The 23,917-nt window shown below is 44.8% G+C and overlaps 1 protein-coding gene across 9 annotated transcripts in view; it reads right to left on the bottom strand.

Annotated features, from left to right (window-relative positions):
• Window positions 1–20,631, bottom strand: part of PARP6 (poly(ADP-ribose) polymerase family member 6) — a 28,186-nt gene extending 7,555 nt beyond the window's left edge. For 2 of the 9 annotated variants that reach the window (XR_009007690.1, XM_007197765.2), the window contains exons 1-18: window positions 19,037–20,519; window positions 16,926–17,127; window positions 16,196–16,273; window positions 15,119–15,213; window positions 14,607–14,667; window positions 14,285–14,375; window positions 13,762–13,828; window positions 11,044–11,193; window positions 9,815–9,965; window positions 9,172–9,225; window positions 6,961–7,056; window positions 6,566–6,658; window positions 5,425–5,550; window positions 4,122–4,187; window positions 3,125–3,192; window positions 1,791–1,839; window positions 1,448–1,557; window positions 617–689 (exon numbers count right to left, since the gene is read on the bottom strand). Coding sequence is in view for 6 of the 9 variants with exons in the window: in XM_007197765.2 (XP_007197827.1) it covers window positions 617–689; window positions 1,448–1,557; window positions 1,791–1,839; window positions 3,125–3,192; window positions 4,122–4,187; window positions 5,425–5,550; window positions 6,566–6,658; window positions 6,961–7,056; window positions 9,172–9,225; window positions 9,815–9,965; window positions 11,044–11,193; window positions 13,762–13,828; window positions 14,285–14,375; window positions 14,607–14,667; window positions 15,119–15,213; window positions 16,196–16,273; window positions 16,926–16,928 (1,431 nt within the window). In the remaining 3 variants the exon portion in view is untranslated. The other 7 variants (XM_057544029.1, XM_007197762.2, XR_452513.2 and 4 more) reach the window with 7 other exon arrangements.
• Between the last annotated feature and the right edge of the window lie 3,286 nt (window positions 20,632–23,917).

Below are 23,917 nucleotides of genomic sequence, written 5' to 3'. Positions count from 1 at the left end.
TTTAATCTTCACACTTGCTCAGATAACTTTAGGCACCTACTCTTGAAAAGCTGATTGGCTGAGAAGTGGATGCAAGTTAACCCCTTTGCCTGTGAAATACTAGATATTGATGCCTTGGAGAGTGAGGAGTGGCAGAGCCACTGAGTCAGGCCCTCAGAAGCCATGCTCCTGTCCCTAGGCCTTGGTATGTATGCAGATCCCCACCCTCCAAAAAGGAATACAGAACAGGCAGTCAGGAGGAGGAACAATAACTATTCCTTGGAGTCTTGCAGGGCAAAGAAATGTCTCCTATATCAACTCTCTGAATGAATAGTCACATATATTGAAAAGCTCTAACAAGTTAATTTATCACAGTGGCTACAATCAGCAATTTATTATCTCTGCCTACAGCTACATTCCCATTCCTAAAAACACCAAAAAACACAGCCTAGGGTCAAAATACAACAGCCACATTCATTCTATACATATAGTTTCAACTTCCTCCCTAGGGAAGCCTCACGGGAGGCTAGGTTTGAGGATACTGAGGCAAAAACAGTTAAGTACTCTAGAGTAGACTTCAAAACTGAGTGGGGCAGGGAGGGGGGTGGAGAGAAAGGGAAAACGGGCACAGCCTCACCTGCAGTTTGGTGTAGGATGCATTGACCAGCCCATTGCGCAGGATCGAATGCCAGTTCTCAATGTGGGACCCACTGTAAGGCAGGGTAGAATATATGTTTCCTCATGGAATGAGGTTCCCAGGAGCACTTCCAAGACTGCCACTCCCACCCATTCTCACACACACAGGACAAGAAGATGGACACAAATAAACCTAGCAATGGATATTCACGTGGATATAGTCACAGGCATGCAAGATGTGTGTGTGTATGGCTAACCCTTACATCTTAATATCCAGTCTCTTCTCTTCCACGCTTCAAACAGTGCCATCCTAAATCCTCAACTGCTGGTTCAATATTTTCATTTGTCTATTACCCTGATATCTCAAATTAAACAAATTCACTTCAAACTCAACAAGATTATCACTGTTCCCAAATATGGCTTCCAGTAATGACTTCACATCTCTTTTAAGGAAAGGGTACCACCAACTCCCTTTAAGTTACCTTTAATCTCTTTTTCTCTCTCTCCTCTCACAACTGGGCATAAACTGCTGATTTCCTTCAAAGTAGCTTTCAAATCTATCCCTGCTCATCTGTTCCTTCAACCACATCTTTTTTTATGTAAATGTCATTTCTCCTCAACTACATCACGAGTAGCTTGAGAGTAAAGACCATATCTTATGTATCTTTATCCTCTACAGCACCTACCACAATAGCCTGTAGTATCTGTTGACTGATTGGTTGATGGACATAGATAACACAAACTCATATGCCTCAAGTGAACTTGCCTTCCCATCCCCTACATTATTTCTACCTTATCCAGCACCCATCCCCAGCCCCGCCCCACTCCTCACTGGAAGGCAAAGGTGCTGCCATAGAGCTTCTTGGCGGTCCGGAACCGAGCCTCCTTGGCGGGAGGGCTGCTCAGCAGGAGGAACTGGTGTGAGGTGTGCATGAACTTCAGCTGCTGCCCAGGGTGGGGGTGGGGTCAGGAAAACAGAGCAGAAATGGAGATCAGGGAGGGAAGGGAGCAAATTAGGCTTGCACTGACCCCAAAGAAAGGAAATATGTGCAGGCCCAAAGACTACTGAGACAAGCCCAATCAGGCAGGTCTAGGACCAATTCAGTTAGCTGGTTTGGAGCCCCTCCCTGCCCCTCACCAGAAATTTAGTGTTTAGAGGGAGAATGGTCACTTACCCTGCTGAGAGGTAGTTTGACAATGTGTGACCTGTTACTAGAGATGATCCTAGGACAAAACAGAGAAAAAACAAAAAGGATAGAATAAGTGTGTGGTTAGGCCATCCTGAACAAAGTAGCAGCCTTGCTCTGCCTCTGGGAGAACAAGCAAGGATTCCAGGGCTGTTTGAGTCCAGGACACTATCTGGATATTCCTGTGGGTGGTAATGTTTGTGTATACAAATGTAAAAGCAAAGTTACTGACCAGGGACCAGCAAGTTACTGGGTAGTTAAACACAATGGATGAAAGAAAGAGAGGGGTGGGAGGTGGGCTGCTACATCTAGGGAGAGAAAAGGATAGAACAAAAGGTCAGCACAAGAGGTCAGCTACCAAAAAAAGTTAGAAAGGTGGGGTCTGTATTAGGATGGTGACAACTTACACTTGGGATTTAGAAACTTAGAACTGGGGCTCAGGAGCCATCCTGCCTGAGCTCAAAGGAAGGCTGAAGGCTCTCAGAGATGAGGGGAATGGAAAGTTATTGTTTGAGCTGCAGAAAAAAACCAGAAGAAACTAGAACAAACTTCCTGAGGATTCGGGGACAGACTGGGCCATATATAGGCTGAACTTAGAGGACAGGAGAGAACAAAGGCATAAACTGTTGAGGGCTCAGCAAGGGAGTATTATCTCTTATAGTGGACATGGTTTTTTTCTTTTGTGCTTCACTCACGTACCTGTGATGCCATCCTGGATGGTCTACGCCTGGTCATTCCTCATACTAAGAGGGAGCATGTTGCATTGAGAAAGTACTAATGTCAAAGGCTGACTAGACAGAGGGAAGTAAGCTAGAAGGGGAAAGCTATATCAGGAAAAGAGAACAGAAATCAAGATCAGGGAGGGAGGGCAAGGGGTGGAGGGAAGTAGACAAAGGTCAGAACCTTTGCTAAGAGAAGGGAGTAATAATAGTGCTTTAAGGCTCTGGACAGTCAACATCAACAGGGAAGGGCCTGAGATATGGAAAGGGCGTAGAAGGGGGAGACAGACTTCTCTGCATGCATAGAAAACCTAACTGAAATGAAGTGTTAATTCCTACATGCAAGCAGCACTCAAAAACCTATTGGGAAACAAGAAACACCTAAAGAGAACTTGAGACATCACATTACAATTTGTGGGCTCTTTGTAGGATCTGAGTTCCTGTCAAGGGCAGGTGTATCAGTAAAACCCAAGAAAGAGCGGCCATAATATCTATAACCTTGGGAAGGATGCTGAAACCACCTCTAGGAGAAGGTGTAGGCTCCATGTCTGATACTATGCCCCATTCCACCCCCCGCCAAAGGGTGAACCATTCTACTCATACCACTGCAGAAGAGGATGGGCCAGGGGATCCAGCTTGTCCATCTGCTTCTTGATTTCCAGATATGAGCCCTGTAAGACAATGGCCGTAAGGTTATCTCCCAGGAGAGGTGGGAGCCCTCCCACTTTCCACAGACTATCAGGGCCCAGGGCAAGGTAGGCACTGAAGACCACACCAAACCAAGAGGAGATGGGGTTCCCACCCTCAAGGACCCCAGTCAGGTTGGGAAGACTCATAAATAAATATGAAAATGACTGAAAATGCTTACAAAACAACATGCAGGTGGGTCTCCCTCATTTTATGCAATTCCTACAGCCCTAAAAAGTTAATTATAAATCAAAATAAATAAATAAATAAAATCAATGTCCCAGAAAGATTAGGCTAAGGAATCCTGTGGTAAAACTTTACATAAAAACGTAAGAGTCCTTCTGACAAGTAAATCATCCCTCCTGGGTGTATGTTATGTGTTAATCTGAACTGTGATATATAGGATTTGCTGAGAAGAGGCCCACCTGTAAATGTGAGTACAAATGAATGTCTATTCATGCAGAGATTGCAGACGAGGGGTGGGGAAGTCTGGTGAGAGACAGCCTTGAGTCAAAGGATGGTCACTGCTCCATGTGGCTGCCCCACCCCTAGAAGGACAGAAGATGTAGGCCCCTGGGTCTAGTTCCTTACCTCCAAGCCCCCCTCCTCACCCTCCCAACCCTGAACAGAGGTCTTTCCCTCACTTCTCTAATGCCCTAAGAATTATGGAAAAAAACGTTAAATAGGAACAACTTGTGAAGGAATTAGCAGCAAAGGTAAAGGTTGAGAGACATAAGGAGTGAGAAATAGGAGTAACAGAGCTAACAAAACAGAGAACAAAGATTGGGAAAACTAAAGAGAATACAGTGAGGGATTTGAGTAGCATCTCTGAATCTTCCCTCCACTTGCATGAATTTCAAACAGAATAGGGCACTTGAGTGGGCAGGCAGGGGAGAGGCAGAGGGCAGAATACCTGGGTCATCTCCCGGATGGACATCACACTATCCAGAGCTTTCTGAAGTCGCTCATAATTCTTCTTCTGTGGGGAATCAATGGGAAGAGAAGAACCAGATGAACAAAAGTGGAGGAGAGTAAGATATGATGAAAAGGAGGGCCAGATGTACAAAAGAATTCTAGGCCCCAGGGAAACAGCATAGTATGTCATGGAAAGAACACAGATTTAATGTCAAAAAGTTCTAGAATCACATGCTAGTTCTTTTTTACCAGCTGAGAGTAATAGGGTAAGTTACTTAACCTCTTAGAACCTCAGTATCCCTGTATGTAAGTGATGATAAAAATTCCCACTACCCTCAGAGAGATGACCTAAAGATTAAATAGCGTATGTAAAGAACCTGGTATAGTGCCTGATACATAGCAATGAGAGTAATAGTGAAGCACTGTGCTGGGTACTTGTGATGGTTAATTTTGTCAATCATCAATTGTGTCAATTTGGGCCATGGGTGTGTCTGGGTGTGGCTGTGAATGTGTTTCTAGAGGAGATTAACCTTTGAATAGCAGACTGAGTAAAGGAGACTGCCATCCCTATTCAGGTGGGACTCATGTAATCAGCTGAAAGCCTGAATAGAACAAAACAGCTGAGTAAGAGGGAACTTCTCCAGCCTGACTGCCTGGAGCTGGGACACTGGTCTTTTCCTACTTTCAGACTGGAACTGAAAAATCAGCTCTTCTTGGATCTCGAGCCTGCTGGATTTTGGATTGGAACTTACACCATCAGCTCTCCTGAATCTCCAGCTTGCCCACTACAGATCCTGGTACTTCTCAGCCTTCATAATCACATGAGCCAATTCCTTACGATAAATTTCTTTCCCTAAACATCTCTTATTGGTTCTGTTTCTCTAGAGAACCCTAACTTATACAATATTTTATATATATTATCTCCCATTTTTATAACAGTAGATATAATCTCCTTTGTACAGATAAGGAAATTGAGGTTCAGAAAGGTTAAGTGATGTGCCTAACACCATTCAGCTAGGGAGGGGCGGAACCTCAAATAGAGTCAAGGGCTGTCTGGCTCCGAAGTCTGTATTATTCCCTATCATAACATAACTAATATTAACTGTTCTCCTCTTCTTCTGAGAAACTGATATTATTAGTTACGTTTAGTTATTTATTCACTAAAACGGCTAAAGCAAGAGTTCCCAAGAAACAAGTGCTCCATTTCTTCTGTCCCCTTATTCCAAGCTGTTGGAATGACAGACCAAAGTCTTCCGCCATCTCTGTTCCTGAGTCCTGATTTTCTTCCCAAGCAACTATACCTTAGGATTAAAGGCCAGAGTCTTGGGATCAGTGGGGTCCACGACAGAGGGATAAGGCTCAAAGATGATGCTCTTTCTAGGGGACTCCAAAGCTGCCCTACACATGGCCACCAGCAGATCCACCACCTTAAGAGAAAGGAGAGAAAGGGGGCAAAAGCTAAATGATTTCCCGGTGCTGGGAGTCACACAGTACCCAGCATAGGTCTACCTTCTGGAAGGTCTCAGCATTTCTCTTTTTAAAAGCAAATATGAGGGGTAGAAGAGGGATGGATTTGGAGTTTGGGATTAGCAGATGCGAACTATTATATATGGAATGAATAAGCAACAAGGTCCTACTGTATAGCACAGGGAACTATATTCAATATCCTCTGATAAACCAAAATGGAAAAGAATTATGAAAATGGATGTATATATATGTATAACTGAATCACTTTGCTCTAAAGCAGAAATTAACACATTATAAATCAACTATATTTTAATAAAATAAATTTTAAAAAGACAAATGTTTATGATTTTTTCATGAGAAAATATAACCTCATTATAAAAATTCAAGAACAATGTTTAAAAGGGTGATTTAAAAAAGAGAAAAATCATCCCCTTGCCCCCAAATCTCATTCCTCACAGGTAACTACTGCTAAGTATGATGTATATTCTTCCAGATATTTTCTCTACAGAAATTGTTATTTTATTATATAGGCAATAAAAAAAAAAGAATTGTATTATACATACTGTTGTATTTTCTTTTTTATATATGTTATAATTTTCTATCCAAAAATTTCTACTGCAAAGGACATACCATCATTCTTTAACTGGACCCTGAACAGATGGGCTTGTATCCATTTTTTTTTTTTTTAACTATTATGAACAATACTAGGGAATTCCCTGGAGGTCCAGTGGTTAGGACTCTGCGCTTTCACTGTCCAGGGCACAGGTTCAAATCCTGGTCGGGGAACTAATATCCTGTAAGCCACGTGGCACAGCCAAAAAATAAATAAATAAAATATTAAAAAACCCTACAATACTACAGTGAACATCCTTACATAGGAAAGCATTTCTGGAGATTAAATTCCAAGCAGTGAAACTGCTGTGTTCCCAGCCTTTCTTGATCCCAATTCCCCAGCAGCTTTTCCCGCCCCCATACCTCTGCTCCAGTGGCCACCTCCTCTGCAGCTCCCGACATGACTCCCAAGGTGTAGAAGGAGAAAACGCACAGTTCACGAGTACAGACGGCTGGCTGAATGGACATATTAAAGAGATGGTGGTGGCAGGAGGTGTCCAATAAGAAGGTATCATAGTGCAAGAGGGGTGCCTGACCTCAGACAACTCTAGATTGATATTCACATATCCTCATCTTTCCAAACAGGACTGCTGAGATTTGCTTTCTGAGAAAAACAATTATTTCTAGAGTCTCAAGGAGTGTGGACAGAATTCTACCTTTACCATAGATCCAGGAAGAAAGGAAAAATGGAGAGATGAGGAATTAAGGGGCCTCAGCTAAGGGTGCAAGAAAGAGGGTCATGAAGTAGATGCATATACCTTGAGCATGGACCCATTCTGGAAGACATGCTGCTCATCACACACCACGCAGTACTCATTCAACGTTGGAATCCTCTGCTCTGCATATTTCATGATCTGAGGAGAGAAGAGATTCTATTTATCTTTTGGAAGCCCAGACCCAGATGTAGGAAATAACCTGAACCTCTTTTCCACTTACTCTCCTACCTTCCAGCCCTGTGCCTAAGGTAAAATCTATTCTTGGGTCCTGCACTTAGTTAAACTGATAGCCTAACTCTAGAACTAAGACTATATAGTAAAATAAAAATAAGACCAGCCATGGTAGAAGACCTGGGTTAAGATTCCCCCCTCTACTACTTAATACCATATATAACTTCGGGCAAGTCAATTAACCTGAGCCTTGGTTTCTTCATTTACAAAGTGGACATTATTCACCTCACAAAGGTACTGAGAGTAAAAAGATGATTTCTGTGAAAGTATTTTACAAACAAGTACTAATCAAACTATTAACATTAGTTGTAGTAATTACAGATTGCCCCCATGTGACAAGTGAGTATTCAGTCCATGATCAGATGCCTGAGAAGCCATTTTAACCACCTAGAACAATCAGCCCGTAAACTGATCAAGACCATAGATAAAACTCTGTGCTGGGAAGACAGCACAAATCCAGAGCTCATGCAGCAATATCCTAAAGTATTTTTTACACACTCGGTCTTAACATGGCTTTTGCAACCATGTACACTTTGTGTATAAATCAAATTGTTCCCATTTCACAAACTTTGGGGATGGTAAATGGACATGCAAGGGCTTTTATTCATTCATTTAATGCAGATTTATTGAATGCCTACTATGCACCTAGCTCAGTGAAAGGTCTCCTTGATTCAATAACATAAAAGACTGTCTTCTCAGACCCCACAGTCCAACAGACAAGATGTGGTATGTATACAAATTAATTACAATTCAAGGCAGCATATGGCCCCTGACACATCAGTGCCATATAAAACAAAAAGCATCAAAAGAGTTCAATGAGAGGAGACACACTTCCAGCTAATACATTTCAAGCAACAGAGAAGATTTTATGGAAAAGCTGGCATCTGAGACTTGACTGCAATAGGCAGATATAGTGAGAAAGGTCAGTGGAGGGAATGACATGAACAAAGATAATGGAGATGCAAAGTGAAACCATGGGGCTTCCCTGGTGGCACAGTGGTTGAGAATCCGCCTGCCAATGCAGGGGACACGGGTTCGAGCCCTGCTCCAGGAAGACCCCACATGCCGCGGAGCAACTAAGCCCGTGCGCCACAACTACTGAGCCTGTGCTCTAGAGCCCACGAGCCACAACTACTGAGCCCGAGTGCCACAACTACTGAAGCCGGCACACCGCAACGGAGAGTAGCCCCTGCTCGCTGCAACTAGGGAAAAGCCCGTGCACAGCAACAAAGACCCAAGGCAGCCAAAAATAAAAATAAATAAATTAAAAAAAAAAAAAAAAAAGTGAAACCATGTCTGGAAAATAAAGAGGGTTTAAACCCTTTTTATTTATTTATTTATTTATTTATTTATTTATGACTGTGTTGAGTCTTCGTTTCTGTGCGAGGGCTTTCTCTAGTTGCGGCAAGTGGGGACCACTCTTCATCGCGGTGCGCGGGCCTCTCACCATCGCGGCCTCTCTCGTTGCGGAGCACAGGCTCCAGACGCGCAGGCTCAGTAATTGTGGCTCACGGGCCCCGTTGCTCCGTGGCATGTGGGATCTTCCCAGACCAGGGCTCGAACCCGTGTCCCCTGCATTGGCAGGCAGATTCTCAACCACTGCGCCACCAGGGAAGCCCCTAAAGAGGGTTTAAAAAGAAGCAAATGACCAGAAGCGGCTAAGCAGTGAAAGTTTGTGAGGAAAAGTGAAGCCCACTTGAGCAAGGATGTGCGGGATCATAAGAAAATCAGTGTCAATCCTTCTCTCATCTTGGCACCAGTGCACTTAAAATTTGCAATGTCTCATTTGACACTTGATCATAAGTGGTCTATAAGCGTTGTCTTCCCAATAACGCTATAAGCTTCTTGACGGTGGGAACTATGCCTTCTTTTCTCCTATCCACACAACATGCAGTATAGTTCTGGGAGCAGAACAATTCAGGAAATGTTTGCTAACTGACTGAAGAGCTGGGAGATGTTAGGGGATCAGATGGGTCAGAAAACAGGGGAAAGGCTTTGGAATGAACCTTTGGACTTGATTACCTGGACAAGGAATCCATATTCCAGAGTGGGGATGTTTTTGCAGTGACCACTGACCTGATGAGAGGAAAAAGATAGACTCCGTGAACCTCCTATGAAGCTGGTGACTGGAAAGACCTCACTCACGCCCACTACCTAAAATTCTCCTGAAGTAGCTAAGCCCTAACGCTGATCAGTCTAAGTAATCCCCAAGCTGCAGAGAAGACCTTCAGACATTTTTGCCAAGGCTCTTAAAAAAGACTCACCTGTCCTTAAACCCCTTCAAGGTAGGTGGAATAGATCTGTAAAGTAGCTGACTACCAAGTCCTAACCACAACCTAACAAAATCATACATGACATCTCCCTGGGATGCCCAACCCCAGACTCTCTGCTTCATGACATACTATCAGAGAAGCCTGCCAGACTGTTCACATATAAGTTCACAACTATTAAAAAATGTGTTTCATTCTACTCACTCATGATTCATGCCCAGGTTTGGTTTATGATGCCTGGACAACCAGACCCCCACCCCATTTTGAGAAACTGTATTCCCACATTTCCCCTCCCACCCTCTGACACCCGAGTCAAACCCTCCTCAGCCATGTACCAAAGGAGAGGTCCATGCTGGGGGAGGGAGGCCCACGTGCTGGGGGCACTGGAGACCTGCCTGGGGGCTGGGAGGGTAGCCAAACACCTCTACTTTGGGGTTCTTCATGGTGCAGGAGATGGAACGGTTCATGAGGCGTCCAACTCGAAGCTCTGGTACACCCAGTTTGCCTTTCAGCATGGAGTCCTGTATGATAGGGAAACTCGGAGACCTGAACACAGAGCAAAGAGAAGTGATGAGACTGAGGATTCAGTATGAGCTCTAGAAGAGGCCTGGAGGGACTTCCCTGGGGGTCCAGTGGTTAAGACTCTGCACTTCCAATGCAGGGGGTGTGGGTTTGATCCCTGGTCGGGGAACTAAGATCTCTCATGTCGCGTGGCATGACCGGAAAGAAAAAGAAAAAGAAAAAGAAAAAGAAAAAAAAAAAAAGAAGAGGTCTGGAGATAAGAATAGATGAAATGACCGAAGCCAAAGAGCAACTCATATCTGAGGAAAGTTCCACTGGATCAAACTGTCCAAGCAAGTAGATCAATAGATAACTGGTTGATATTTATGTCATTATCTATGTGTTCTTCAGATTGGAACATGAAGGGCGGGCAAAGCCTAGGTCATTCTCTGCAGCATCTAGGCCAGGTAAGAAATGATACCCTGGAGAGGATGCCCGTTTGCCCGTTTCAGAGAGAGAGAGAGAGAGAGAGAGAGAGAGAGAGAGAGAGTGTGTGTGTGTGTTTCTGTGTTTTTAAAGTTGGACCCCAAAGACCCTACTGTCTGACTGTCTGTCAATAATGGCACCTGGAAAACTACAAATCTGGGTTTGTATTTGCCTTTGGGAAGATCAGAAGGCACCAGGGGGGATATATGTAGGCCTAGGATCAAAGAATTGAGCAATATTTATTTCCAGAACCTAGGTAATAAATCAATGTGCCCTTCCATAAGAGCAAGGACTTGGGGCCTATTGGCTCTGGCTCTGACTCTGCCTCCTTAGGATAAGGAATAAGGATAAGGGTCAAAGAAAGTAAAGATGGAGAGATTAGCATACATTTCTCCAAACACGTACCATGAGCTAGGTACTGTGTTTTACATAAAGGACGAGATATGACTATTGGGTCAGGAGTAGAAGGGTAAAGACACATGGGGGACAGGACCATGTGGGTGGTATTAGTAGTTAAAGGTACAGAATTTAGAGGACCTAGGAAGAGGATAGAATAATTTACATAATCAAGAAAGTGGGGTGGAGGCTTAGACAAGATTACAGTGATTAGAGATAATCAGCTCATGGAGAAACTTACTTGGGGATGGGGGAGAAGATGCTGAGGCCAGCTCGGAACTTCTTGATGGTACCACTTGCCTTGAACCAGCTGTGCCTCTTCTCCTGCTGGGTCTTTAAGAAATCGTTGCTGAGATGTTTCCATTGTTGGGATGTAAACATACCCAGGATCCTAAAGAATTAAAGATGAATAGGCTTAGAGAAGCTCAGGCAGGGGAAGCCCAGGTCAAGAAATAGGACTATGAAAGGCAACTAATCTAAAATTCAGACCCAGGGACTGCAAAGCTAGTTGTTGTAGGGGAAGGTGTGTCTCAATACCCCACTGATATAATCTTAGAACATGGAAATGTACTGTCCTAAAGTACCTCTTTACCTTAGTGGGTAAATTCCCACTCCCTTACCTAGTCTAATGGACCAGAAAAATTCTTAGATGCTTTGCCTTTAGAGGGAGATCTCAAAGGTGAGTCTTCAAAGGCTGTGAACCTGGCAATTTATTGCCAAGAAGAGCTATACTGAAAGTGGAACAGAAGTGGTGAGTACCACCCTCTGCCTTGTGAATAGTGAAGAAAAGGACAAGGGACACGAAGGGTACTGACACTGTTAGGCAAAACATTACATCCCCAAATTTATGGTTTCCAACTTGGGCTGGGCCCTCAGCTAGTCTTGTCAGTCCTTTCACTTGTCCTTGATCAGTTCTCTCTAGTATCACTCTACATTATTCTAAATCCTTATCACCTTCTTTAAGCTCCTAACTTCACCTACAACTGATAATCTCTCTTCTCAATAGAGAAAACTGAAGGCATGAGATATCATCTTCCATAATTTTGCAACCCTACTACAGAATCTATTTCCATTTCTACCCTTACTTGATCCCTCCATTCTCTGGAGACAAGGTGACCTTCCTATTAAGGATCAATTGCTCTATTTGTCCTCTAGATCTCAGCCCCTCATGGGACCTTGCTCTGTCAATCATCCCCCTCTCCTGTCAGTTCCTTTACTGAAGTCTACAAAAAGTTTCAAGTTTCTTTACCTCAGCCTAGCTACCTCTCCCTCTTCCCCTTATATCCTCATCCAAATTTCTTAATCCACACTTATTGTTTCTATTTTGTTGCCAATCACTCACTTCTCCAGAATACTTACTGTATTCTGGTTTCTACCTTCACCACTCCACTACAATTGCTCTCACCGTGATGCTAAATCCAACAGAAACTCCTAAGTTCTCCTCTTACTCATCCTCGCTGGCATCTGGCCCTCCTTGTAGAAACGCTCCTCCTTGCCTTCTCTGACTCTATTCTCTTCCCATTCTTCTCCAATTTCTCTGACCTACCTTCAGTGTTTCTTCTTCCTCTACCTACTCCTGGTATTTTGTCTGGGTTAAAGGGTGTTCTGCCCTTGATTTTATTTTCTTCTCGTTCTATCATGCTCTCCTTTAGCAATCTCATATTCTACACTGGGTGCAAGTCTCACCCGTACACTGCTATATAACTTCAACCCGAACCTCTCCTGTAAGTATCAAATCTACATATCTAACTCTGTATTGAGCATCTCCACTGGAATATCCTAAAGTTAACTTTAAACAACATGTTTAAAATGGAACTAACTATCTGTCCTCATCCCACAAACGTGCTCCTCTTCCAAATCCCTATATAAATGAGTGGTATTAAAATTTACCCAGACATCTAGGCTGGAAACCTAAGAGTAATATTCCACTATTCCTTGGCTCTTATCATATACAACATACCCAAATCATTCTTCAAGTCTTATTGATTTTAAACCCTGCAAATTTCTCTAGTCTATCTCTCATCTCTAATCTTACCTACAGTTGTACTTTGGTTCAGGCTTTCATCATCTCATGTATGGACTTCTACAAATGTCTCCTACTAAAACAGTTCTGGTCTCTTATCTCACCCCTCCTACCTATTTGGCACAGTGCTACCAGAATGGTTTTTTTAAAACTAAATCTGATCATGTCCTTTCTCTGCTGAAAACCTTTCAATGCTCCCAAAAGCCCAAGATCCTCTCTGATTTGGATTCCTTCCTGCTTCTCTGGCTTTAACTTTAGTTCCTACCATTCTCCCCTTGCATTTTACTAGCAATACATAACTACTTGAAGCTTCCTACACACATGCTGCTTCACATGACTGTGCCCTTGCAAATGTTATTTACTCCACTGTCTACATGGGCAACTCTTATCCATCCTTGAAAACCAGTAATCATCTCCGTTTCATCTTTCATTCATCCACCTGCCATCAGACTGAGTTACACCTACACCTTCCTCTGTGTTCTTTCTAAATCTTACATATTCACTTGTATTAGAACATGTATCCACTGGACTCTATTTGGAACTTGACTGAGTTCACTTCTCAGTATTGTATACCAAATACTTAGCAAGGTGCTCAACACATTCAATAAATTAAAACTGTCTGAAATCCTAGAGCCCCACTCTGAGGAAATGCGATGAGCATGACTCTAATTCCAGGGTTGCGCTTTTCCTTAAATGCTAAGTACTGATGAGCTTCACCTCTCACCTCCAGGAAGCCTCAAGGCCAGATACCCCAGAAACACAAGCTCCCTTACCTAACCATAAATTTGGCTCCCCAAATTAATTTTAGTCTTTCTTCGGCATATCTCAGAAATACACTTTTGGAAGGAAACATTCCATTCAAGAGTCTGCCTGTCCATCCACATGTCCATCTCTCTTTCCCTCAATGTTCATAACCAGAAAGATCAAAGTTCTTACTTTTTCAACTGAAGACCCAGCCCAAATCCTTCCTTATTTGATGGCTGGAAAACCTCAATTGATGGTTCTGCAAAGAGAAGAGAAAGCTCCTACTATGTATACATGTCTATCCTCCTGGGAGTCCAAAGCCCCAGTTCAGTGGATTAGCTTCCTCAGATTCTAAGGGTACTCTAAACAATAATGATGGACAAAGGAAATATCTGAGGCAGAGGGTAGATTCTGGGAACTGTCTGACCAATTTCAAATATCCTCAACTTATACTGGAAGTTGACGGGAAGGGGAGGAATAAATAATATCTGGGAACTAGAGAATACAATTTCATTAACCAAGAAGGCCTTTAAGGCATGACTATCAGGCAACAGGGTATGAAGACACCAATGAGAAGAGACTGAAAAGCTCCTACCAATGGCCTACAGATTACACCAACAGGCCTTGTTCCTAGTTTTTCTCTACCTCAGTTAACTCAGGACTTTGGATGAGACCACACACAGAGCACCCACATGCCCAAAGTCACTGCCTTTACCCGGTCCATCAAGGTACTGGGAGAGCGAAAATCGCAGCCTCAACACAATAGGTTCTGTCCGGAGGACCTTCCAGGCTGTAGAAACTTCCTCCTAAAAGAGTAAGGTCAATAGTTTCTAGTTTAGCAACAGAGAGGAATGGATTTGAAGTTTTCGCTATATGATACACACATGCACACAGCACTGTCTGCTGATGATCTAGGAAAGACAGGCATGAATAATATGTGCTTCAAATACAGCAGTCAGGAACAAGACTCCAGGCCTACATGGCAAAATCCACAAGCCCAACTAGACATGTTGTTGGCAGGTATTAGCACCACTTACATCGAGGAAGCTGATGTTGATGTGGAGGTCAATGTCCACGTCATCAATAGTTCCATATTCTCTAGAGAGATACAGGCAACCACATGTGAGACTCATTAAGGGAGAAAGAAGGGAACAGAGACTGAGATGGAGGGAGAACTGAGCCTGGGGATAAGGGAGAGGGAAGAGTGGAAGGCAGCTCTGTATTTAGGTTCTTAGCTACAGCCTGAAGCCACTTTTATGATCTGGGCCTTTGCCAGGCCAGAAGCCCTTCTTACCTCAAAGGTGAAACTATCAGCCTAGAGGAGTCTAGGATAAGAGGGAACTTCTAAGAAAAGTGGCTATACTTTCCTACTTACTCCTATCAGCCAACCTCAAGTATTCTAAACAACTCCCACCATTAAGCTCAAAACTTATCAAGGTCCACAGACCACCCGTCCCCCCCATCATACCATAAAGAAAAGACCTCTACCCTTTTAACAACTCAGAAAGAAGTGGCTGAGTCCCCTGCCATCCCTGAAGTAGAGTCCCACCTGATGGATACAGAGTTTTCACTGTAGATCTCCTTCACTGCTTCAATGTCTGCATCAAGCTGTGGGTGTCGATATAAGTCAGCTGCACAGCTCCCCTGAGTCAGCAGCAAAAATGGTGGAGGGGAAAGATAGTGGGGAAGAGAGATGAAAAACAGAACATGAAGAAACATCCAGAACAGGGATCTCAAACTACAGCAATACATACAAGCAAAAGCTGCTTATATGAAGGGGCTTTTGGTGGTGGCCCAAGCTGGGCCACCAGACAAGTCTCGTTGACAGACAAGTCTCCCTCCATCATCACTCTAGGAAGTTTTAGTAGACCAACGGCAGGCTTTGCTTAAGGAGTTCACATCCTTAAGTCTCAGCTTCTTCTCTCAATCCTGCCCAGGACACTTAGGGATCCCTTCTGTAAGAACTAGAAGAGGCTGAAGAGTACAGAATTTAACTCAGATTGGTTCTGTCTAGAGTCCAACATTCCTGCTCAGGATCATGCCCTAGGCAGTGATAGCATTAAACAATCATTGGTAGAATAATCTTTTAAAAATTTGACCCTAATGAATGAAACGACCCCTGCTGGCTAGTGAGGGAATAGCCAGAAAATAATGTTTTCCAACTAAGAACATATGGGTCAGCGGTCCCCAACCTTTCTGGCACCATGGACCCGTTTCCTGAAAGACAATTTTTCCACAGACCGGGGTGGCGGGGGTGGAGGGTGGGGGCGAGAATGCGGATGGTTCGGGCAGTAATGCAGGCAATAGGGAGCGACGGGGAGCAGCAGATGAAGCTTTGCTAGCCTGCTGCTCACCTCTTGCTGTGCGGCCCAGTTCCTAACAGGCCGCGGACCAGGGACCCCTGATATGGGTAACCTCCATGTACAGAGGGTGTAGTTTACACTGGGAAAGATATGAGTTCCAGGCAAGAGCAAAGATACGAAATCAGCTCTGACAAGACAATCCTCAGATTACACTGACGTTGTATCTTCATCTCTACTCCAAAATAATCTTTCACTCTTGATGTATCCAGAGAAAAGCACACATTTAGACCACCCAACATGGGTTTTGGGGGCTGTAATCTCACCTGAACTCCATAGAGAAATTCCTCTGATTCATTATCTCCCTCCGAATCATCATCATTCCAGAACTGGCCTTTGATGTCCTAGTGATGAGAAGTAAGGATACAACCCTTTGTTGGGTCCCTGTTATCCCATGGAACACAGTGGGGTTAGGATGGGAAACAGGTTTCCACAAAGAATGGGAGGTCCCTTGGGATAGAATAACTGAGGCCCTAATCCCTTTGCTCCCTTCCCCTCACCCTTTGGGAGCGTCTTAGTCTCTTCCTGAATCTGGTCATATCCATGGTCTAGCACTGACCTGGTGTCATGGAGGAAAGCAGTAGGGAATTTTAGCCTTCTTAGGTATCGGGTATAATGATTGAGGCTCTGGTAGCCAGTGGGGGAGGCATGAGGAAGATTTCAATGTCAAGGTTGATTCCTAGGCATATCTAAGTTCTAGTACAAGCTGACCTCTTCTGGATCATTACCCAAGGTGGCTCTCAAGCATACCTAGCTCTTTTGTCTCATAACTCCCTTTCTAACCCTTATTTAACTCTCCCCTTCCTTCCCAAGAAAACTCCCTATACACACACCAAGTAATACTGTTTCCATGCCCCTTCTCCTTCCTTTAACTTCAAATAGCCACTCTATTTACCAAAAGGGTGGGAGGGGAAACACCGGGAAAAGGTGAGGTCTGCACTTTGTTCCATCTACCCCCTGGATGATCAGTTGGAGAGTTGGGCAGTCAGTTCTCACCATTGGGTCAGTGGGTCACACACACTCCCAGGTCAGTGCTAGGCAGCACCCCTCCATACCACCAGTTGAACCCAGGCCAACGAGATGGGCATTTAGGAGGCCACAAAGGGAGACAAGGGAGGGAGGGGGAGATGTCAGGGTCTGACTGGAGATCTGCTGAGGAAGGCAGGCTCTGCTGTTGTGGTGGTAACAAGTCACTGTCCTGTAGAAAGTAGACAACAATTGATCTCATCACCACTTAATAACTGGGTGGCATATACACAAGCACACATTTATGGGTACACTTTTATTATACATATGTACAGACACCTGCACACAGAGACATACTTGCATGCATGTACACACACCTGTACACACAGTTCTTTAAAAATAATGAACCGTGAAAGCACTACACAAACATAAGACACTATTGTTCTCCAGCTGGAGAGTTGTGATTGAAGCAAGTTCTTGCTCTAGTTCATAATGCTGTATCAACCCCTGAAGCCAAAAATGATGACGGCAGGACCGGATGCTTATGCTACACAGTCTAGTCAGTTCATTTTAGAATATTCTTCATAGCGCCAAGCACCATCAGAAGCAGACTCTTTTTTTGGACTCTTTACCCCTAGTTACTTCTCCAACTTGAGTCATTATCTCTTATTTAACACCAGTATCCATAAAAGCCTTTATATAACAATCATAGCTAAGTTTAAAAGTCCTCAACAACACTGATCATTCTCTGGTAGACACAGTCTGAGTTGTCACAGCCAAAATAATGCCCTGGATTCCTCCTGGAACCTACTCCCTAAATAATGTAATAATGATCCTAAGAAATGCTCAGAAAAACACTAACCCCTACCCCTTTCACAAGATTAAAAACCACTGTCCTAGGCCTTCTTGGCTCTGCATTTATCTCAGTTTCATCCACTCCAACCTTACACAGAGGTGTTCTTGGTCTTTAATATGGTTCTATTTAATCTTAGGTTTCTAGATCAGTGGTTCTCGAGTAAGGTCTGTGGATGCGCAGCATCAATATCACCTGTGAACTTGTTAAAAATGTAAAGTCTCAGACCCCCCTACTGAGACCTACTAATTAGAAACTCCAGAGGTCTAGTAATCTGTTTTAACAAGCCCTCCAAGTTATTCTGAGAACCACTGTTCTAAATCCTTGCGTGCTCCAAGGGCCTGTGGTCTGTTCCTCAGATACCAACTTAAACCTGGTAACTGACGCAGAATGGAGTTATAAAGCACAATGCCAGGGCCAACAGCACAGCAGTCCTCCAGCTGGCAGTGCTGACTGACCCATCAAAAACAATATGCAGAAAAAAAAAATGCAAAAGGAAACTGCAACTGAAGTTCTTAGAGGTGAAATGGCCTGATATCTGAAATTTGCTTTAAAGTACAACTCCAGCACAAAAAGGGGGAAGGGGGGGGGAGATGAAATAAACATGGCAAAATGTTGATTACTGATGAAGCTGAATGATGAGTACATAACAGTTTCTTACACTCTCTACTTCTGTGTATAGTTGGAAATTTTCATAAAAAGAAAAAAAAATCAGAGACTACTCTTGTAAGGGCTCTCTTTAAAAAGTTAACTCTAAATGTGAACAGGAAGATTATCACTAAGACTCCATAAATGTCTCCTTGCTGTTCTTCAAACATATCAAGCATATTCCCACCACACAGCCTTTGCCCCTGCTGGCCACCCTTCTTGGAATGCTTTTCAACCAGATACCCACATGGCTTACTCCTCTACCCTTTCAGATCTCTGCTTGAAGGTCACCTTGACTATCCTATATAAAACAGCAAAACCCCAACACACAACATACTGGCACTCTCCATCCCCCTTCCTTGCTTTTTTTCCACAGCACCTACCATGCTCTGACATACAAAATGTTTGTTTATTGCATTTATCTCCCACCAGAATGTAAGCTCTATGGTGGTAGAGGCTTTGACTCTTTTCATTGTCTATAATGTCAGCCCCTCAACACACATTTATTGAATGAGTGAATGAATGAATGAACTGTCTGCTGGAGACGCAAGCCAAAGAAGAGAGACATACAAGAACTTAAACACATCTACGTAGACAAAAATTATACAAAAATGATTTTAAAAAGCATGACTCCATTCACCTTCAAGAGCAGCCGAGAACCAGAATATGAAGACCTGGCGGCTGTGTTTGTGAGATTTGAAAATAAACAGTCAGGTGCTGATCTGGATGATCACAGAGGAATAAAGAGGGAGGCACTAACGTCCAGCCTGGGCTGTCTTGGGCTGGGTGGTAGGATGATGGCAGCGTAGGCCAGAAGTACCAACTTTCACAAGCTCTCTGTCACTGTGGAAGTCAAGAAAACTTAGTCTCTCTCCAAGGGCTGTTGCTGCTTGGCTTCTGTTGTTATCACAAGGAGAAAAAGGTAGTTCAGAGGGAATTTTTCCTGTCCAGGGAAAAGACAATTCAGAAACGACCACCTTTTTCAAACCAGGCTGTTTCAGTGAAAGGGACTCCCACCTTCTAATCTCAAGGCTCATTTCTCTGGAGAGATGGAGAATGGGTTTAAATGGTGAAGAGTGGGAAAAGGGGAAGGGTGGGTAGTTATGGAATTCACGGAATCACAGACATTTTAAAGAGGAATAAGCCTGAAAGATGGTCTATTTCAAAGCTTTCATGTTATGTATAAAATAATCAGGTGTAGGGAGGTCAAGCTACTTGCTTAGGGTCAGGAGTAAAGTGGAATTGGGACTTACACACACATCTGACAGGTTCTAATTACAGCCACTCTTCCTGTGATTTGGTTACAACCACTTAAGGGAATTGTTAATGAATTAAGCAAGAGAGACCTATCTAACTTATCCAAAAGAGGCAAAGCAGGGAACCTTTCAAGAAAGGCCAGGCCAAATACAGACTGTGTGAAGAATGCCCAGAGAAGGGTGTCTGTCGTTCAGTGCTTTGTATGATGGCAGCTAACGGAGAATTTGCACGGGGACAGGCCAAATGTAAATAAGCCTCAAGTCCGGATGACAAAGGTCCTGGCCTAGGCCCAAGGGCGCTTCTCCGGTGTGACAACTTTACATCTAGTCAAAGCCTCCGATCTCAACGTTTATACTCTGGGTTTGACTCCCAGCTTTGTGGTACTGGGCAAGCAGGTTACTCCGTTCTACAGTGAGCGCTCCTCTCAGAAAGCCCAGGCCACGGAACAAAGAGTGCGGGGGAGAAGCCACAGACCTGCGATTCCCGCAGCCTAGCGCTATCCAGGGTACCCGGCGGAGGCAGAGGCCGGCGTGAGCCCCTGAACACTGGCTGCCACCGTGCTCTCAGGACAGGTCCTGAGGCCTCCTTTAGGGGAGCAATTAAAAGCTCTTCTCCGGTTTTCTCCGGAGACCCCAAAGACACCCAACACCTGCTTCCGGGGAAGAAGCTCTGTGCCCGATCTGCGTCGCCAGCCGCCCAGCCTTCAGCGAAGCCTGTCAAGCCCAGGAGGGCCCCTCAGAGCCACCCGGCGCAAGCTCCTCACTTTATCCACCCCGGCCGAGGCGGGGCGAGCCCCACACCCTTCCCGCGGCCCGGCCGCCCTGCCCCGTCCCGTCCCCGTGGCGGCCGCCTCACAGGCTGGCCTCGTGAATACTCACGGCGACCCCGGGCCTCGCGCGGCCGCCGCCGAGGGAACTAGCGACCCGGGACGCCCCGCGGGGGCGGAGCGGCAAGCCAAGGGGCGGGGGCCGGGCCGGGCGGACGAGGTCGCGTAACTCCACGCCTCGTCGTTCCGTCACGGCCACGCTGAGCCACTCTGCGCACGCTCGCGCGGCGGCACCGTGACCACGTGGCCCGCTCCGGACCAACTGCCACGCGGCCTGCCCCTGGGCCCACCACCTTCCCCGACGCCTGGTTGGGGCGCCTGCGCAGTGATCGCTGGTTGGGTGCGAGGGGCGGAGCGGAGGGTGGCGCCTGCGCCGTGGGGCTGGGCGGGTGCGTGGAGAAACGAGAGGCCCGGCGGGTGCGCGGAGGGCCCGCTGAACAAAACTGTTGGCGTTTGGCGCCCCTTGTGGTTGGGAGGAAGGAGCGGGGAAGGCAGTCCCGGCTACCTCTCTTCTTTAGAACCTGGGTGGCGGATAAAGACTGAGACGGTCCCCCTGAGACCCTGCTGACTCCAAGAATCTCTAGTTTGTCACACCTTAGGGTCTTTTAATTCTTCTTTTGTTTTTAATTTTTTTTCTTTTTTGGCTGCACCACGCAGCATGAGATATCTTAGTTCCCCTACCAGGGATTGAACCTGAGCCCTCTGCATTGGGAGCACAGACTCTTAACCATCGGACCGCCAGGGAAGTCCCAGAGTCTTTTAATTCTTAAGTTTAACTCTTTTGCTCCCCTGGTAGCTGTGGTGTGCTGGAAAGCACTCTGGCCTTCTATTGGGACAACCTGGGTTCAAAGCTTGGTTTCAGCACTTACTGATTGTGCAGCCTTAAACCAAGACTTTCACTTTCTGAGTCTTAGTTTTCTCATCTGTAAAGTGGGGACAATGATATCTGTTTAACGGGGCTGTTGTGGTGAGGATGAAATGAGATGGTATGTCGAACCGTATGAATGTGCAGGTATTTGACTCTCTGTATTTTACAAAACAGAAATTTCATATGGTTCAACCTAACACATATAAAGTAACCAGCAGAATACCTGGGACTAGGAAGTCGTCCATAAATGGAAGCTGTTAACCGTGGTTATTATGGTTATTCCCCTGAGATGTGGCCAGACCTCCCTTCATCCTTATCAGAGTTGGGTGTCTTGGAGCTCCCATGTGCCCCTCTTTTCCATCAGCACTAATGGGGAAAAGCTTATCTTATATCTACTTACCTTCTTCATTCCCTCTTTTTAGCTAGACACAGCGTACACAGGAAGGCTTTGGCTCTGAGTGATGTAAACACGAGACATATCTATCCCTCCAGAGCTGGCCTCAGTCAGAATTTTTGCAGTGAGGGACTTCCCTGGTGGCGCAGTGGATAAGACTCCGTGCTCCCAATGCAGGGAGCCTGGGTTCAATCCCTGGTCAGGGAACTAGATCTCACATGCATGGCACAACTAAGAGTTTGCATGCCACAACTAAGGAGCCTGTGCGCCACAACTAAGGAGCCCACATGCTGTAGCTAAGGAGCCCACCTGCCACAACTAAGACCTGGCACAACCAAATAAATAAATATTAAAAAATATATATATATATAAAAAATTTCACAGTGATGTTTTTTACATTTGGATAACCTCAGCATCTCCCTTCTCACTCTCCCTTTTGATATCCCTGCTCTTCTTACCTGGCCTCTGAGCCTGGGCTTCGACACTGTCTTAATATTAGTTTGTTACACCCATTGTGTATAATAACTGAAAAAAATGAGGTATATAAAATAACAGGACTTGGAGCCTTAGTGGCAGAATGTAGTTCAGAGTCGTTGGGGAAGGAGTTGGCTCTGCTCCCTCAAACAACTCACCAGCAAGGGCCCCATAGCAGCTTTGGAGAGCCAAGCATGTGTGGAAGTGTTCAAACAGAAGCACTTTGGGTAAGCATGGGAGGTCTGTCCCCATGGGCGAAATGTCAAAGTCCAGTATTCCATAACCTTCCAGGATTTCCCCTCCTCACTTCCCCCCAACTCACACCACCAGCTCTTATACTCATTATGAATCCCATGAATCTCAACTGCCTCATAGTTGATCAGTATTTTCCTGGCTTCACTTTTTCCATCCGGTCTAGATCCTATGGTCAGTTACTTTAACCACATTTTTGCTAATATGCTTGCCCTTAGAATCATAACCACAGATATTCCAGCCATCTACCTTCTCTATTCTCTTATCCTAAACCAGGATAAAGGAAATCACCCAGTCCCGCAGAATTGAGCTTGTGAGTGGACACTGTTTTATGTTAGTCCAGCCCACAAGCCCTATTCTTTGGGAATTAAATTTTCCACACTCACTCTCCAGATCTATAGGCTCCAGGGCCATGTTTGTTTTCTGTGACCCCTGGCACTCTGGCTGCAGTTTATCAAACTGTGAGTGGATTCCTAATCGGAGCTGAGCTAAGCAAATGTTCTCTCCTGGGAATCTTGGATTAGGGCTGAGAGATTATGATTCTAACTGGACTGGTTTCTTGAGCAGAAGAGATATAAACTCAGGAGCTATGGTGCATCCACCTCCCAGATACTATGAGGAACGAGGAATGCAGAAAGTTTATCTGCAGAGAGAGAATGAAGCCTGGACAGGCAGAGACCAGAAATCATGAGACTGCTGTCTGGTTCCTGAAAGTTTCCCATACCATTTCTGAGGCCCTCTGACCTTAGAATCTATGAGTCACCTTTATCTAGAATAAATCGTTAAGAAAACTTACCCTGGACCCGACATAGAGCTACAACAAATTCACAGTCTCCTCAGCTAGTCCCTGAGTGTACCCAGCAATCCTTCTACACATCAGCTTCCGCCACCATCCCCCATTCTGCTTCACAGAGAAAATAAAGGCAACGGGGAGGAAACTGCCTTAATGTTCAGCCCCCTCCAAACATTTGAATCTCTCCCTCCCTTTCTTTCTCAGAGGTAGTGAGGTCTCCCTTCAAATCCAAGCTTAATCGTTTCACTGCAATTTGTTTCTCACTCCCTTTGTCTCTTCAGGAAATTTGATCCTTTATTTTCATCTCTCTTTCATGGATAGTCAACTTTTTCCTCTCTCCTACTCTTTGATCTCGGCATATAAACTTGATCAACTAGCCCAACCTAAAAAAAAAATCCAATTTTAATCCCACACATTACTGATTATTACACTTTTTCTTGCCTTCAACCAAGCTTCTAGGGAGTGGTTTACACTCTCCATCTCTACTTCCTTACCTCCCATGTGTTCCGTAAATCTAGTGCCATCTTACCTCTCCCCCAAATCTCTACTGAAAATACTTTCACCAAAGATACAGATGACTTCTGAGCTGCGGAACCCACTGGAAAATTCCAGGCTCAACTGATTTGACCATTGATGTCAGTTGGCATCGTTGACCAG

The sequence above is a fragment of the Balaenoptera acutorostrata genome, chromosome 3 (genome assembly GCF_949987535.1).
Source record: "Balaenoptera acutorostrata chromosome 3, mBalAcu1.1, whole genome shotgun sequence".
Taxonomy (NCBI): domain Eukaryota; kingdom Metazoa; phylum Chordata; class Mammalia; order Artiodactyla; family Balaenopteridae; genus Balaenoptera; species Balaenoptera acutorostrata.
The sequence above is the reverse complement of the archived record's forward strand: the minus strand, read 5'-3'. Positions and strand labels throughout refer to the sequence as shown.